The sequence below is a fragment of the Helianthus annuus genome, chromosome 15 (assembly GCF_002127325.2).
Source record: "Helianthus annuus cultivar XRQ/B chromosome 15, HanXRQr2.0-SUNRISE, whole genome shotgun sequence".
In the NCBI taxonomy this organism is placed as follows: domain Eukaryota; kingdom Viridiplantae; phylum Streptophyta; class Magnoliopsida; order Asterales; family Asteraceae; genus Helianthus; species Helianthus annuus.
In genome coordinates, this window is record NC_035447.2 from 61461686 (window position 1) to 61480999 (window position 19314).

General features: G+C 37.6%; 1 protein-coding gene across 1 annotated transcript; it reads right to left on the bottom strand.

Moving 5' to 3' along the window:
- Nucleotides 1-2289: 2289 nt before the first annotated feature.
- Nucleotides 2290-3399, bottom strand: LOC110876328. Its single transcript, XM_022124502.1, has one exon. The coding sequence runs from the start codon at nucleotides 3397-3399 to the stop codon at nucleotides 2290-2292; it is 1110 nt and encodes a 369-aa protein (XP_021980194.1).
- Nucleotides 3400-19314: the final 15915 nt, after the last annotated feature.

The window sequence follows — 19314 nt, forward strand, 5'->3', positions numbered from 1 at the left end:
CGGCATCGGGACTCTGACCCACACGAAAATATTCCACCAAATTCCTCTCGCCAGAAGACAATTAACAAAAGCATGATTATTGTCTTCAGTATTGTAGCCGCAACGGTCGCAGGTCACGTCTAAAAACGATATCCCTCTATTGCTCAACTCGACTTTAGTTGGCACTCTCCCCAAACTAGCTCTCCAGGTTAAGAAATTACTTTTAGAAGTAGCCCATGCATTCCAGCGAAACTGAGAAGAATTCTGATCTGATGAGATTTTCGACATAATGTGGAGTCTGATCTTTTTGACTGAGAAATCGGTTTCAGAATCGTAGGCCCAGAACCATTTATCTTTACTGGCTTTTAGATGAAATGACTGCAGCAAACCCATGAGCTCCGAAATCTGCTGCCATTCGCTACTCGACCGCGGGTCCCTAGCCCACACCCAGCCCCACCGGTGAGTACCGTCCGCACAATGTCTGACATGCGAGGCCACATTTGCTCTTTTATCAGCAGCTATGCTGTAAATACCCGGGAACCGATCCTTCAAAGGCTCATTGAGCAGCCATCGATCAAGCCAAAAGCTAGTGTTCTGGCCGTTTCCAATCACGACACGGAAATTTTCTTCAATGTTTATGTTAAGCTTTAAAAGGGCAGCCTTGATACCACCAATATCCTTCCATAAACCCGGAATGGTTTTCTTAACTGGGATGAAGGTGTTGGCATTTTTATTCGAGTGAATCGCCCGAACAACCGAGGCCCATAGTTGATTTGGCCCTTCCTTGTACCGCCACCACCATTTACAAATCATGGCAGAGTTAAAATCAAAAATACCTCCAACCCCGACTCCTCCCACAGCCTTCGGTCTTAGAAACTTCTCCCATTTCACCCATCGCATCTTATGTTGCGTTCCAGTTCTTCCCCACACAAAATCGCGCCTTATACCTTCGAGACGTTTTATAATGTTTTTTGGGGCTGGAAATAAAGAAAGAAAATAAGAGGGTAAACTTCCCAGCACAGATTTAGCCAACGTGACTCTACCAGCTAGCGACAAATGCTTTGCTTTCCATCCTGATAATTTTCTTTTGAATTTTTCGACAACCGGCTTCCAAAACTTACTTCTTTTCATATTTGCTCCGATAGGGATCCCAAGATAATCAAACGGGAAGGATCCCTTCTCACAGTCAAGGATATGAGCAAGTCTACTGACTTCCACGTCATCGACCCCGACCCCAAACAAGTGACATTTTTTATTGTTTACTTTAAGGCCCGAAACGAGAAGTAAACAACGTAGGAATCTTTTAAGGCTAACCGCATTTTTTTTTCTGACCACTCCCCGATGAAGATCACGTCGTCGGCATAGCAAAGATGAGATAAAACCGGGCCGTTGTTAGGAAGTCTGATTCCGTGGAATAACCCGAGCCTAACTGCCTTGTTGATGAAAAGCACTAACACTTCCAAGGCAAGGATAAAAAGGAAAGGAGACATAGGGTCTCCTTGCCTTAGACCCCGTTTATACTGAAATTCCTTTGTCGGGGACCCGTTGACAAGAACTGAACCCCTGCCAGAAGTTAAACAACCTCTGATCCAGCTTATCCACTTCTCTGGGAACCCCATGCATTCCATAACCTTAAATAGAAATTTCCAGTTTAAGGAATCGTACGCTCTCTGAAAATCCACCTTGAAAATCATCATTTTGCGTTTGCATTTTTTTGCCCAGGCAATCGTCTCGCTCACAATCAAGGGGCTGTCAAGAATGTTCCGACCACCGACAAAAGCCGACTGAGTTTCAGACACAAGGTTGCCCATAACTTCTTTTAAACGACCTGCGAGCACCTTAGTAATAATTTTATAAAGGGACCCGACAAGGGAAATTGGCCGGAAGTCGGTACTCACCTGGGGATTTTTAGACTTTGGGATGAGGGCTATAAACGAGGCATTGCATCCGCGGCTTATCTCTCCATTAGAGTGGAAATCGGACATCATTTTCACAAGTGCCGGCTTAAAACTGGACCAGTGTTTTTTAAAGACTTTTATGGTAAAACCATCCGGCCCTGGAGCTTTACCACCGTCACACTCGCGGATAGCATCGAGAATTTCCTCCGAGGAGAAAGGCGCAGTCAGCCTTACACACTGCTCGGCCGATAAACTAGGAAGGCCAAGACCTGAGAACGTCGGTCTTCTCCTCATTGGCTCAGAGAACTGTTTTTTAAAACCTCTCCGGAGTTCTTCCATAACAGCCCGTGGCTCAGTCACCCACAAACCATTGATCAACAACCCATTAATCCTGCTACTAGCTTTATTCAGGTTAGCCACGTGATGAAAAAAAGATGAATTGTCGTCGCCATATTTCAACCATTTGATCCGAGCCTTTTGCTGCCAATCTTTGGTTTTTTTTAACTTCCATCTCCTTTAATTTTGAAGTGAAGTTCAATCTGATTTTCTTTTCCTCCTCACTAAGCCTAGCGACTTCTGCCATTTTTTCGAGATCAGCTAAAGTCTTCCTCAGGACAATGGCATCTTTTTCTTCTATAACCCTCGATCTTTCCTTCCACTCCTTCAGCTTACTTTTAATTAATCTCAACACATTAGCCAATGCCACGACACCGTTCTCGATCGTAGATATCTCCCCCACCGCCCTGGTAATGACTCTATTTACCTCTTGCACATCTAGCCAACTATTATAAAACTTGAAGGGAGGTGGGCCGTAATCCGAATTAATACAGGAGAGAAAAATTGGGCAGTGGTCCGAGAGCCCTTTTGGGAGAACGTTGACTTTGGCAAGAGGCCACTTATTCATGAAATCGTCACACACAAGAAACCTATCAAGTTTACTTAATTTAACATCTCGGTGCCCCGAAATACACGTGAAATTACCCCCCGACAACGGGTATTCCAGCCATCCCATAGTGTGTATGAAATCGTTAAATGCTGAGGCAGCCAAAGAATCAAAAATAGAGTTCACTCGTTCCTCTTTGTACCTGACATCGTTAAAGTCTCCGAAGGCTACCCACACGCCTGAAAAATGCGGCTTCAGATTGATTAAATTAGCCCAAAGCAGTCTCCTTCTACCAGGATCATTAGGGGCGTAGACACATAACAAGTTCAGGACAATATCCACACCCTTAACACGACCCGTAATAAGAATAAAGTTCTGGTTCTTGACCACGTTATCAACCGAAAAAACCCCGGGGTCCCAGAGACACGCCATACCTCCCGACCGACCGACCGCGTCAACCGTCACCACTTCCATGGGAGACCTATCCCAGAAACTATTCCAAAACTGGTCCGGGAGACCAGCTTGGTGAGTCTCCTGGATGCCCAGAAACGAAAACCTCCAATCCTTTTTCAATTTTCTAACCCAGTCCGATTTACCCGACCCGGTCACACCCCTTATATTAATCGACAAGATATTCATAAAGAACCAATCTTCTCCCTTTCCCCTTTAATTAATTTCCTAACCTGGTTGCCGAAATCCCCCAATTTGATCCCCAGGCTTTCGCCAAACTCCATAGTCGCCGAAACTTCAGCTTCAAAATCTGGAAGACTCGTGACCTTCTTCGCATCACCTTCGGTTTCACCCTGAGCACTGGAACTCTGGTCACGACACTCATCACCTTCTTTCTTCGGCCATTTAGATCTTCTGTGTTCTTCTGCATCCCTAGAAATTATCTCTTCCAAATTAAAAGGGTCAGGGTCCACCTCTTCATTCAGGTCAGGAGTTTTAAATAGGTGGGCCATTGACTTTTTAAATCTGGATTTGTTTTTGGGCCTTAAAGTTACGAAGCTAAGCCCACCTTTGTCACCACCAGAATTGCAAAAGGGGGTGGGCCCATCAGGATTTGGAAAGTCATCACACTCTGAAGACGTGCGTGGGACAGCCACTGGCGTTATTTCAGATTTATTTTTTACACTACTTCCCAGATTACACATGTGCACATCTCCCGACTTCTCATTATCACCTTGCATGTTTTCCATGCAAGGCTGTTCAACTTCAACAACGTCCTTTTGTTTTCCACTGTGAATCCCACCCACTTGAGCCACCGGAGACGACTCGCCGGAGACTGACACGTTTCCCGATGACGCTTAAGTTCATAGCTCCAGCAGGAGGATCACACGTAGACACTATTAGTATGTAGATATATATTTTACATTAATGTCTATATCTATGTAAAATAAATTTTATCTCTAAAGACATTAAATTATAAATATCTCTAAAGCCACTAAATTTATAAAAAAAAGAGTAAACTGCAATTTTATCCTCTAGGGTTAGATGCGATTGGCAACCTTACCCCCTACCACGGAATTTTTGTTGTCTTACCCTCAACTTTTGAAAAACGCTGCAATATTATCCCCTGAAACGTGAAAGTACTTTTTTGCCCTAGATAACAAAAAAATATATATATAAAAAATATCCTGAGTGGAATTGCTTCTGGATCATGATACAGTCGACCCTTTTTTCTCCAACACGATCCATCATTTCCCCACACTCAGCCACTCTCCACATACCGCCGCCGTCCCCGTTGACATTCGCCACCGTCCACCGCCACTCACTAACCCTAATTTCTCAATTCTCTTCATCATATTTACCAAATCATCTTCTTCAACCAGCTGTCAATCACTATACTCCTCCATCTCCGCTCCGGCTTCACGATTAACCTCCGATCGCTTCAACTCGGTACTACTCGCACTTTTAGTTCGTTACGATGCTGTTTTGTACTCGATTTGGTTGCAAAGAGGATTATTATGAACAGTTTGTGTTTATGTTGATTTAAAATTGTTGTGTATGTTGTTGTTTTAGGTTTGATGACATTGCGTATTGAGATGTTTATGCTCAGTTTTTTGTTTACAGGAGAATTATTATGAATAATTTGTGTTTAGATTGTTGTAAAATTGTTGCCTAAATCGTTGTTTTAGTTGTAGTGAAATATAATTTCGTTTTAAGATGTTTATGTGTTTATGTTCAGTTGTTTTCTTTACAGGAGGATTATTGTAAACAATTTATGTTGATGTAAAATTGTTGCCTAAATTGTTGTTTCAGTTGTAGTGAAATTGCGTGTAAAGTTGTTTTGTTTACAGGAGATTGTGTGTACTTTCTGAATGGGCGGTGGTCTTGATCGGAGAGAGTACAGTGGTGGTGTGATGAAGATGGTAAACGGTATCGTCGGAGATGATAGAGGTTCTCCGGTGTTGAGATGACAGTTGCTGGTTTTGACGAGGGGCTGTGGTGGTTGAACAGTGCTTCTCCGATGTAACAGTGCCTCTCTGATGGTCGGACAATATGGAAGGTTGAACGGTGCTTCTCCGATGGTCGGAATATCGCCGGAGTGTCAGAATACGCTTCTCCGGTGGTTGGAATATCGCCGGAGAAGACACTTTAATAAAACAGGGTTTAAACGTGTCGGCTTAGGTAAAGCACAAGGGGTAATATTGAAGTTTACTATATAAATATGGGTAAGATTACGAAAATACCCTTTTGGTAAGGTTACAGTTTTACCCCTCAGAGGGTAATATTGCAGCGTATTTCAATAGTTGAGCGGTAAGACAACAAAAATTTCATGATAGGAGGTAAGGTTGCCAATCACATCTAACCCCAAGGGGTAAAATTACAGTTTACTCAAAAAGAAATTCACCCTAATTTCACGAGTCTTCTCAAGCTTCAAACACACAAAACCTGAGTTAATATTTATTTGTATTTTCATAAAATTTTAGAACAAAATATTTGTTTTTCTTTATTCTAAAATTTCACGATAAAATATATAATTAAACGTGAGTCATGTTATATATTTTCTAAGGGATTCGACGATTCATAACATTTAGAAGGATTCACGAGTTATACAAATGTAAAATTCATCTGCGATAAAAGTTGTATGAAACCCTTAAAAAGAAAAGATTTGTGAATTTTCATTGATAAGTGACACCTCTAAATAAAGATTTGTGAATTTTCATTGATAAGTGACACCTCTAAATAATATTTTTTTCATTGATAAATGAAACCTCTAAATAATTAGTTTTTAAAAGTATTTTTTAAATAATTAGTATTTAGAAATATTTTGTAAATGACATTTCTGTCCCTTTCTTTGCGATTCCAAATTATATCCTTCCCATGCAGAAATTATTAAATTATTGATCGAATGATAGGTTGATCCTATTCTTTTTCACCTAATATTTGTGTGAATGGTTCAAAGAACCCTTGCATTTTTGACAATTATACGTTTGTATTTTAACTAGTTATTGCCCCGCCCGCGTTGCGGGACATCAAACTGAATATTTCTATCTCATAACATGGATATCTGTTTTTCGGTTACTTGTATCTACTACTTATAACACGTTCTAAAAAAAAATACATCGAGTCAATCAATTAAAATAAAGCACTGCCATGCTTTTGCAATAGAAAAAAAAGAAACTAAAACGATGGAAAAACTATATTTTTAAATTGGGGCAAAATTGTAATTGATCAGGATAAATGAGCGTGTACCAGGCAGCCGCCTAGCACGGATAAAAATTACACCGAGTCTACCAATTAAAACAAAATGCTACCATAGTTTTGTGAAAAAAAAACTAAAACGATGGAATGATTGTAATTTTACACTGGGGGCAAATTCATAATTTGACAGGAAAAAAAAAACAAAAACAATGGCAAAACTGTAAATTTGAACTGAGGGCAAATCGTAATTTGTCTATGAGGGAAAAAAACTAAACCAATGGCAAAACTGTAAACTTAAACAGGGCAAAATCGTAATTTGGTTGGACCAATGGGGAAGTGTCTGGCACTATTACCCTCCATATGAATTGTATGATACTAGTTTTTGCGCCGCCCGCGTTGCGAGGCACTAAGCCGAATATTTCTCTCCCATAACATGTATGTCTGTGTTTCGGTTACTTGTACATACTACTTATAACACGATCTCAAAAAAAAAAAAAAAATTATACCAAGTCAACCAATTAAAACAAAACACTACTATACTTTTGCTAAAAAAAAAACTAAAACGATAGAAAGACAATAATTTTAAACTGTGAGCAAATTGTAATTTTTCAAGACAAATAAGCATGTGTTAGGCATGCCTAGACGAATAAAAATTACACTTATGTCCGCCCGCGTTGCGGGTCATTAAATCGAATATCTCTTAGTTTCATAACATGTATGCATGATTTAGATTACTTGTACATACTACTTGTAACACGATCTCAAAAGAAAAAACACCGAGATAATCAATTAAACCAAAACACTACCAAAGTTTTGCTGAAAAAACTAAGAGGTTGTTTGTTTACCTCTTAATGAGACTCTTAATGGTTCAGACCTCTTACTGGTTCAGTACTTAATGGTTCAGACTGTTTGTTTTGCGAGCAGATGTCTGAATGGTTCAGACATTTGCCTCTGAATGATTAAGTAGTACACTGAGCCTGAATGGTTAAGACATATAATCTGAATTGGTCAGACATTTGCTTCTGAACGGTTAAGCATTATACTACTTCTTAATGGTTCAGACCTCTTACTGGTTCAACACTTAACCATTCAGAAGTTGCCAAACAACCCCTAAAACGATGACAGGTCTGTAATGAGTTGGGGGTAAAATACTAATTTGTCAGGACCAATGAGCGAGTGCTAGACAACTGCTTGACACAATAAAAGTTACACTAAGTCAACCAAGTAAAATAAAACACTACTATAGTTTTGCAAAAAAAAAAAAAAAAACCAAAAAACTAAAACGTTGGCAAGATCACAATTTTTAACTGGGGAGAAATCGTAATTTTTGAAATTGGGGTAAAATCGTAAATTTGAACAGAGTGCAAAATCAGAATTTTAAGTTGGGGGCAAAATCATAATTTTAATTTGAACCGGTGGCGAAATCATAATTTTGAACTGAGGGCAAAACTCTAAAGCTAAACCCTAAAGCTAAACCCAATCGTAATTTTGAGCTATGGGAAAAACATAATTTTATTTTGAACTGTGAACAAAAACGTAATTTTAAACTGAGGGCGAAACCGTAATTTTAAACTAGGGATAAAATTATAAATTAGGTGGAACAATAGCGAAGTACTAGGAAAACTATCTGACACTGTTCCATCAACTTCTAAATGTAAACTAGTATTATGACTCGCTGGCGATGCGCCGCGAGCCAGTTGCAAACACTGAGTGGATTAGTCTAAGCGTTATATGAAGCGATAACAATATGAAAACGCGTGTTTTGATGTATCCGATCAAACTCAATGTAACCTATATAAGAATTACGGTTGGATAAAAAAGTAAAGTAAATCGAATGCATACCGTACAAAAGAAACAGAACCGAACCCGGGTGGATCGTTTATTGGGGTTTCACTCAACCACAACACCACCCTTACCTTTGATTCAAGACTTATCAACGTCAAAATGTACAGTAACTCACATTTATACTGTCGAATGAATATGTATAATATTTGACCCAACTTGTTTTCAAATAAAATTTACGTCAAAACGTAGACCAATTGAAAACGTACATAAAAATAAGTATGAAAACGTATTATATTGACTCGACTCGTTTCAGGAAAAAAAATAAGTTGAAAAGTGAATTTATCCCATTTACGTCGAAACGTCAATTTATACTGAAATGTACATAAAAATAAACAAGTGAGAAAAATAAATGTTTTTTTAATTTACATCAAAACACAAATCAACTGAATGGGTACATAGCATGAAAATTTATTATATCTGACCTAGTACGTTTCCAAAAAAAATACGTGAATTTATACCATTTTCGTCGAAACGTGAATTTATTCTGACACATACATAAAGAAAACCTTGCGAGAAAATAAAGTTTCCTAAGTTAAAAATGAAAATATGGGGTCCAAAGTAACATTTTAAAAAGTCCGTAAGAAGTTAAAGAAGTGAAAATTATATTTTCTAAACTTAAGATGCATAAAGGGGTGAAAATGATCTTTTATTTAACAAAGTGTGGGGATTAGTATGTTGAAGGGGCTAAAAGTGTGATTTAACAAAAAAGAGTATGGGGATTAGTATGTTAAGGGGCTAAAAGTGTGATTTAACAAAGAATGGGGTTTGTATTGTCAGAACTTAAGATGCATACATAGGATAAAAGTGAGATTAAACAAAAAACGAGGGTTAGTATGGTTAGAGAGGACAAAAGTGTGATTTAGTCAAAGAATAGGGGCGAGTATTGTCTGTCATTGTCTTCTAAAATATATATAATATAGTATAATATAATATAATATAATATAATATATCGTTGTATAATATAATATAATCTTTGCTACACCCAACAGAATGATTATAAAGTTAATTAATTACTAACAATTTTGTTCGTTCCTATCCTTTTCATGTAGAATTACTGATTGGGACCTATATATAACCTTATGTTACAAAGATACTCTGATGTGACACATTTACTTTTATAATTATTAAAAAAAGTACACAAGTGTTGATATTGCGTTTTTTTTTAACGGTGAGAATTTTTAACTTATTGTGAGAGAGATCTCACACCCTTCTAAACAGAGGGCCCTAATTCTACTCTGGCCAGACTATGTTGTCTTAACTGGGTCCACGCTGGCGTCAGAGTTTGACTAACGACGTTCCCTAGGAAACCATACTTCCCACTGCCAGTGGCAGGGGCTTGCGTCATCACAAGAGAGAATCTCTTGGGCGAAACGCACAGTGGACTAAACCTCGGGGTGGCTTGGGCTCGAACTCTTGACCTAATGTCTGGGACAAATAGCCTTCATTGCCTTTATCCACCAATTATGACACTAGTGGGGATTGAACTTGGGTCTCAAAGAAGAACCCAAGTCTTTTCAACCACTAGACCACAAGTGATGGATATGGTGTTGATATTGCGTTGGTCTTAATTTTTTAGAAACATATACTTTCTGACATGTCGAGGATAACTCCCCATGTTGATTTATTGCAAAATCGAACAAATTTATTACAAGATTATGACTCCAGGTTGATTAAAATGATCAGATTAAAGAGATCTTCATTTTCATCTCTACAACGTGATTAAGATAATCTTAGTTTTAAATTTCGTGTTCCGATGTAAATCAACTTCAAACTTAGATACTTAGTTAACTTACTTTGTGATTGATGAATTCATATAACAAAACTTAGTTAACTTACTTTGTGATTGATGAATTCATATAACAAAAAGAACGTATTTGCATCTAATATGTGTTGGATCTGTTGGTATCGGATTAATTTGTTGACTAAGTTAATCTTATTAATGACTAGACGAGTTAGGAGATGTGGGAATGCGTGCTTATGTGATGTTAATAAGATTTGGTGCATTGATCGGTTTGATTTTATAACTCAATCCATCCATCTACTATACTAAAAGAAATCAAGTTTTGGACACGTATCATTCATTGAAGGTATCTTCAAATCTACACTTATCTTATATTAAATAAATAAATAAATAATAAATTAATATTAAATCTTATCGTACTTTAATAAAATATTATCCTCAAATCTAAATTGTTAATTTAATAGATTTTTAAAACAAATACCTCTCTTTCCTATTTATCTTATATTAAATATATAAATAATAAGCCAATGATCTCTAGATCAAGTGGTGGAGGGCTTGCATTTCTCTTGAGAGATGCAGGTTCGACTCTCACTTTGTGCAGAGTGAGACACTGGTGGACAATGATAGGAGACCCAGGGAAACCTGGGTTGGATCCTTGAGTCAAACAGGTTTTACCGGTAATTTCACTGTCGTACCTACGGGCGGGTGGGTTACCGGGTTTTCCCCGGAATTGGTGGTGGACTCGGGTTACTCTCGGAGTACTCCGTTTGTCCAGTGGGTGCCCCGAGAGTGCTTGGGATTGAGTTTGTTGGCCGTTCAAAAAAATATATATATATAAATAATAAATTAATATTAAATGTTATCCAACTGGGGTGTCCCAGTTGGCCAGTCCCACCTCTACTCTTCATAGAGACCCGGGTTCGAGTCCAGGCAGGGGGTATTCTGCCACCTTCTTCCCAGAGGGAAACGGACCCAGCTCGGGATGGGGTATTCACCGCCAGGCAGCATTGGGACGTTGCTAGCTTGTGGAGTGGGATCACTCCAGCGGCCGGGAGGTCCGTGCAATAACCCCCCCCCCCCCCCTAATTTATTAAATTTTTTTTTATTATTTGGTATACAAAATTATATTTATTCAACTCGTGTAAAACGCAGGGTTTTTAAAAATATAATTTTTTTTATTATTTACTATAAATATGATTTTTTTTATTATTTACTATAAATATAAACTTTTTTAATTATTTACTATACAAAGTTACATTTATATAACCCGTGTAATACACGAAGTTTTTAAAGATATAACTTTTTTTTTATCATTTGCTATGTAAAATTAGATTTATTCAACACGTGTAATACACAAGGTTTTTTAAGGATATAATTTTTTTATTATTTGGTAGATTTTTCAACCCGACTATACATGAGTTTTTTAAAGATATGACGCTTTTAATATTTAATATACAAAATTACATTTATTTAATCTATGTATGGAAATGGTTTTTAAATATATAACTTTTTATATGGGCCTGCTAAGTCTTGGGTTTCATTAATAACAATGTTGGGCCAACCAGATCAATCTAAGTTGATAATGATTTTGAGCTAACCAAGTCTAAAAATCCAGATTCAATCTAAGTTGATAATGATTTTGAGCTAATCAAATCTAATAAAAAAAATCCACAGATACAACACTAGGCCTCTATGTATATATGGAGCATCAATGAAAGAAAAAGGTACATGATGGTGGAAGGGCTCATCCCAATACAACAACCCTAACAAACATGCATAGAAAGTATACATGTGCTCAAATATATATACCGTCTAACATATCCCCTCAAGAAAAAACGGGCTTAACAACATGAAGCTTAGACCTAAGAGCGTCAAAAGAGAAAACGACAACCCTCGGGCCAAAAATAAAGTACAAATAAATGGATTTTCACTCGAATATTTACTGCTAACTAGGGATAAGCAAATGGTATCGGGTACCGGTATCAAGCCGGTACCGAATTTAATGAACCAGAATATTGAATATTTTCGGTACTCATTCGATACCGACTTTTGACATTTTCGGTATTGATTTGGTATCGGTATTTGCCAGTTTTACCTTCAAATACCGATACCGTATCGAGTATTTTCGGTACTGGTACCCGTTTTTTGGATTTTCGGTGCCGGTACCGGTTCAATACCTGTTGGTACCTAGCTCATCCCTGCTGCTAACTATGTAGAACCAAGATTGTCACATCAAAGAGTAGGTGGACAACAGATCAGAATCTTCTTCTGAAGCTCATGCAGTGAACCTCTAAAGTAGTATGTGCTAACGCTTGATTCTCGACATTTGTACTAACTAGAGTAACCATATATTGTTTCTTGGAACTCAAACTAATAAGGTTGGGTTAAAGATTGGCATGATAACCTATAGTAGAACAATGATCATCTTGCACTCAACCCAATCAACATCAGAAAAAACATGTTAATCAAGACTGACAGATCGTCGAATAATCAAACCATGGAAAAATGGCACCCTTAAGGTACCTCAAAATACACTTGATAGCACCCTAGTATTGATCATACATTTTTTTTAGAAACTAAGAAACATTGTTGAACACATATGTAATTTCACGACTAGTCAAGACAATGTAACCCATTGACAATACTCTGATATAATAGTCGAATATTCAATCCCCTATAAAAAGCAATAGATTAAACAATTTGAATAGCAGTGGGTTTAACCACATGACTAATTATAACGTTCCGTACTTTTGTACTTTCTAATTTTAAAACTTGTAATCGTATTTCATTTTCAATCATTGTAATCCGAGACTTCGATTATAATGGAAATTCATATGTTATGAATATATATCATGTTAAATTCATACTTATTTTCTATGCAATCAATCATCAAATACATGTTTATGTGTGAAACCGTGACATTCCTGCATGCACGATACCTATAACATAAACTCTACATACTTAAAAACATGTTAAAATACAAGTTTCTAGCTTGAAATAACTTAAAAACCAAGTTCAGGACTGAAGTTGAATAAAACAAACGAAGTTTGGGATTTCACGCTCTCGCATTGCGCGGAGCCATACTCATTCCCCGTCGCACGACGCGACGAGGCATAATCCGTAGAATGTTGTTTTGGCCATCCGAGTTGGTCACTTTTCCACCTCCAATCACCTTCTAATTCCATTAAAACACTAACCTTAATTTACCACTATAAAACCAAGCTCCCCACACCTTCATTTTACTTTTCCCGCACTCAAACACTCTCAAACAATCAGATTACAACTTTAGGGCAGATTACTCTCAAGTACAAAAGTGAGCTTTCAACTCACTTTCTCTTATCTTCTTCATGAATTCTTGCTTCATCTCATATGGATCAGTGACGAAGCTTGACCCGAATGATTGGGGGTCAAAAACGTATATACCAAAAAAATTCTATTGAACCGGGGGGTCGAAAACTTATATACCCAAAAATTTCTATACGAAAACTACATATATAACATTACTGAGCGAAAAGTTCGGGGGTCGGGCGCCACTCCCTGCCCCTTCTATACTTCGCCACTGTGGATAAGCCTTAAGGATTGTTACCACAAGTTTACTGTGACACCCGGCTATGCTACTTGTACTGTACTGGTGTGACACGTGTTATGATTATATGTAGGCACTAAATTATTAAATATAACATTAATTTGAGGTATTTGAAATTTTGATAAACTCAAACTTTGTTAAAAAATATGTTGGCAATAATAAGTTAAATGCTTATCGCGTAACGAACGAAATGCGAAACGAACGTCGGTGACTGTCCGGGTAACGTTAAAATTCGAAAAATATTCCGTTATGATTAAAACCCTATTTTTAATCATATTCGTGAAGAAAAATTAGTTAAAACGCTTAAAGTTCTTGTTTTGCGGATTTAAGCGCGTACTGCGCAATACAGTACGTATACTGTGAAACGCAGACGACGCAACCAGTTTAGGTGAACCTGAAATATAATTTAGTAATATTTTTATGAATTTATTTATATAGAATACTAAAAATAATTTTAAATGCCTTAAAACGCAGATAAAACGCGAAATAAAATACTCGGTAACCAGTTAAATACTTGTGTTATGCATGTATATGTGTATATATGATATACTAGGTTATTACCCAGGATTGCTTCCCGGGCTCGGGAAACTTAGTTATATTAATTATTATTTGTTATTAATACGACCTCATTACATTAAGCATCTCATTGGATTCAACAACAATGTCTACACTTCACCGGATTATATCATGAACCCATATTAAACGTCAAACAAAAGCGCAACAGGACCACATGAATAACATCATTTCCACTTTTACTTCAATTCACTTACATGATCGGGTGATTTGGGATTTGTAAAAATGTTTGTTCTTGTACTTCTTTACAAAATTACATAGAATTCAAGAAAACGAAACAATGACTTAAACAGATGTTAAGTTATTCAAATTTTTGTTGAATACTAAATGAAATGTTGACCAAAATTCAAACAGATGTTGACCAAAACATCTGTTTAAGGCTAAACATCTGTTTATGGCCACCTTTGTGGTATTCCACCTCTTGCTTGTTTTTGGTCCAAAGATGAAATTCTGTCTTTCAACCGCCTACTCTTTCGATGAAGGGTGCACTACAAGAGAATAGGTACTAAAAAGCTGTTTAAGGTTAAACATCTGTTTAAGTCCAAACATCTGATATAGAAGGCCAAACATCTGATTTAGAAGGCCAAACATCTGATATAGAAGGCCAAACATCTGATATAGAAGGCCAAACATTTGCCAAATATAATCATATATAACCATCCATTATTCTGAATTCATAAACCCATAAATGCAGAAGAATTTCAAATTTGCGATTAATAAACCAAGTTTCTACTAATTGTAGTTACTATTAGCAAAAAGAAGCATGATATCATCTATATATAAAACACAAACTGCTAATAAACTATAACCACTGACCTATACAACCACTGATTACAAACTACTGATTACATAAACAAAGCATAAGTAAAACACTGATTCTTCATTCCACTGTTGTAGCTTCAGCAATGCTTTGGTCTTCAGTAGTACTTGAATCACATTAGTAGATTGAGCTTCAGTACTTTAACTTCATCAGTCTTTAAATCAGCAGCAGTTGTGAAGAGCAGTACTTTGAGATATCAGATGTTAGGGCCACTATCAAGGGGAAAGATATGTACAAACACTGCTTATGAAGGATCCACTGTTCTTGAACCAGTTTTGGCTTTATCAACTGTTCCTTTGTAGGGTTCAATCCCAACAATCTCCCCCTGGAACAGATGATGCCAAAACACTTCATTATTCAGGATCTTTATTGCCTCATTAAGAATTCCCTAACTTGTTCTTTGAATTGTAATTCAAAGTTAATGGAATCTTCATCATCCTCGTCCCTACATAGTTGAAGCTCAATGAGATCTTGTAAATCTTCTACACTCAGGCCTAGTGCATTTTCCCTTGATATATGCGTAACTTCTCCACTGGACTTGATCAGAGTCAATACATGGGACTTTTGATCAGACTTCCACTTTAGTATTTTTGAGTTCAGTGGGTTTCTTGGGAGAGTCTTTATTTTTGATGAGTTCGATGAAGGAGGCCTGCTTATGACACCTTTATCAAAGTTTTGAGGTTTTGTTGAATCCGAATTTTTCGCAATCATATCTTGAAGGACAATCTTCATAATAAAATCCACTTGTTCCTTCTCTTCTTCTTCCATATGTTTTTGCCTTTTTCTTTGATTTAAGGCAATAATGGAGGTGTCAGATGATATGAACAGTGTTTTCAAAGAAAGGTCCTGCTGTTGTGAATCATCAGCCTTTTTATCTCTGTATGCTGGCTTCTTTAGAAGGCTAGGATCTGTCTCTCTCCTTCTTTCTAGCCTCTCATATGCCATATCAGTGTATTGCCTTGACCATTTTGCTATGGCTTTGGCTGTACCAACCTTTGCTGCAACCAACTCTTGCTTTTTTTGTTTTGTACTCCAAGGTAAGATCATCAATTGCCTTTTTGTATTTGCTCCATTTTGGTGCTGATCTTTTAATACCTGGATCATTTTTAATTCTTTCAATTCTGTTTTCTTCATGTTTCAGAGCAATGAGTGGCCAGTCATTGAACGGCTCAACCTTGGCTGGATAGAACATTTCCCTCATGATCAATTCAAGGAGGTGTTTTCTCATCTCCTTTTGTAGGTTAGCTTCTGGTGGTAGGTTGGACATTTCTTTACTCAAATCTCTTGCATAATCTTCTAATTGTTTGACTTTGGTGAGCAAAAACTGCATTCGATTTGAGATGGCATTGTCACTTTCCCCTTTACATTCAAGTCTAGCTCGCATTTCAGCTTGTCTGGCTTTGAGCTTTAAATACTCATCCATGTTGTTTGGGTCTCTAAAACCAACAAAAGAGGGGATTTTTCTTTTTGAAGGGTCATCCACTCTGTAGAATTGTTTCATTTCATTCTTTACTGCATGCAATTCTAGTGGATAACTGGCTGCTACTGGTATAACATCGGCAGGATCATATCCTTCAAGCACATTTGGATCTTTGATTGGATTGGCTAAGGTTGGAGGAATGAATGGTTGAGGTTTGACTACATTGTAAGGTGCAGATGAAATAGGATCAAGTGCTGGTATGTCATCATCATGCACCTGAAACTTTCTTTTTCTTGTAAACACCTTTTTGGGAGAAGGTGTTTTTGTTTGAGTTTTTGGAACAGAAAGGATTATGGCTGGTGAAGGGGTGTTTGAAGTGATGGGTGACTAACTAACAACTGTTGAAACAACTGGTATCTCAACCACTGTTGTCATTACAACTGTTGATGTATCAACTGTTGTCTTCTGCTTTTTGGCAGGTGGTGTTTGTAATGCAGATGTAGTTTGTGGTGTAACAGTGGGTTGAGTGGTGGTTGGTGAAATGATGAGGGCAGTGGTTGAAACAACATTTGTTGAAACCACTGAAGTATCAACAACTGTAGATACAACAGGTGTCTCAACATCTTTTGGTTTAGAGGTTTGAGGTGTGGAACTTTTGGGGATTTTAGGAGTAGGTTTAGTGGTTTTGGAAGGTGTGGTTTTGGGTTGGCTGACCATTTTGGTAGTCTTTCTTCTGTTTGAAGTACCTGGTTCTTCCTTATCCATCAAAACTTTCTTCTCCTTTTCAAATCTTTTGGCACCCTTTATTTCCATTCTCTCTTTTCTGTCTGCTTTTTGTTCAGCAAATAGGTTGAGAGACACATTAACCTTTTTAGAACCATCTGGTCTTGAAATTTCTACCACAGGTTTAGACAATGGACCTGGTGGTAGATATAAGCCTTCTTTTCCTTTCTCCCCCTTTTTGGCATCATGAGGGTTTTCAACATAAATGATAGTAGGAGGAGAAGTGCCAGTGGTTTGGAGAAAATGAGCTTTGATGGCCTTTATATCAGCTTGAGTATCTTTATACCTAGCTTCCATCACATTTCTGAGCATTTGAAGCTGAATTTCATGTTGTTGATCAGCATACTGTCTCTGTTGATGAAGCATAGGTTGAAACAAGTGCCATAGCTCAGTGGGAGATGGAGCAGATGTTGAAGCAGTGGATGGAGCTTTTTGAGATTGTAACAACTGCTGCAGCATATTTTTGATATGTGCAACAGATGTTTCAATTTTGTCTACTCTCTCCGTCAATTCTTGGTATTTTAAACCATCACCCAAGTGAACGGGATCATCTGATTTCCCACCAGCAGTGGTTGTATCAGCAGTTGGACCAGAAGAAGTTTCCACTGGTTCATCCACTGATGCCTCTTTGTCTTGGTACTGGGGACTTCCTTTTTCTTGAACTATCTAGTTTAACACGCCAGTGGGTAATTCAAACACACCAGTAGTAACTTTGATAGCATCAGAAATGGTTGCCTTCAAGGGAGTCTCACTAATGAAACTACTACCCAGGTATAAATCAGTGGATTCAATACCTGTAGTAGCTGCTCCACTTGAACTAGTGTCAGGAATTACTTGTAGTTCCTACAGTGTAACCTCCTCAGCTGTTGATGGGTTAGCAAAGATAGAGGAATCAGACTCAGTCACTTGTTGGAGTATTTTCTCAGTGATAGGTTGTTGAAAAGAACTGATTTTTGTCTGATCCATATCTAATGCATTCAACAGAGGTAAGAATGATGGTGGGATTTGTGAGGTGAGGATAGGGGTTGAAAGAGAATTTGCCCCGGGAGTAGGGCTGAGGAAGATGGATTCAAGTGGATCCAGAGCTTTATAATGTGGTGTCCCTGTGTATACAACCTGATCCTTTTGTGAGGATGCAGGAGGAGTTTCAGGCTCAGGTTGAGATCTTTCAACCATCTGCTATGAGGAAGTAGCAGCAGTGGTTATTGGTGACTTTGGTGTTGTCACAGGAATTACTTCTGGGATCTCATCTTCCAGAAGATCCTTTTTGGAGGGTTTGGGGGGCTTTTTGGTAATTTTCTTTTTGGGTCTTTTGGTGGGTTTTGGTGGGGGTTGCGCAACAGTGGTGGTGCTGCTGTGGTCACCAAGAGCAGTAGGCTCAACAGCAAAAACCTGAGGAATAGAGGTTGTCTCAGCTAAATTCTGCTCAGGTTCCTCTGTTTGTGTTTTGGAAGGTTTTGACAGCCTTGTAAAAGTTTCAGAAGATAGGCTGTTTATTTGAAAAAGATTTCCTTGGATAAGCACATATGCACTATCCTTTGGAATTTTCTTTGTAAATAAAAACTTAAAAAATCTTGGAAACAATAAAAATGGTTTTTTCTTTTCTTTGATATTAGTAACATTTTTTACCATATCATTGAAAATCTCCTAGGAGTAGTTAAATTCAACTTCAGCCATTATAGCATATCCCAGGTATTGGATTTTCAATGGTATTTCATTGAAAGCTGTTGTTTTATTTGAAACACACATGAGGAGGGTATGGAATAAAAATCTCATGGGAGGTGGAAAACTCCCTTTTTGCAAAGTGTCTTTTTCATTTGTTCCTCATACCCCTCTCAATCAAATCAATTTGATAATCTTCCTTTGGGAAAGAATTTTTACCTGTAAGATCATTTATTTCAAAAACCTCAGAGATGGTTTGAGGTGTGACAACAACCTGAATTCCTCCTACGGTTGAAGTGATAGCCAAAGGCTTTTTGTCTTGAACTTCAATTTGTGCATGTTTCCAGAAATCTCGTAGGGTATCCAGGTAAATCGGTGCGTTACAAGTCAACAAAGTTTTGTACTTTGAAGAAGAAAGTGCATCAATCACGGAGTGAAAAGTTATGTTTTGACTTGTTTTCTCAAGTGTACACAGG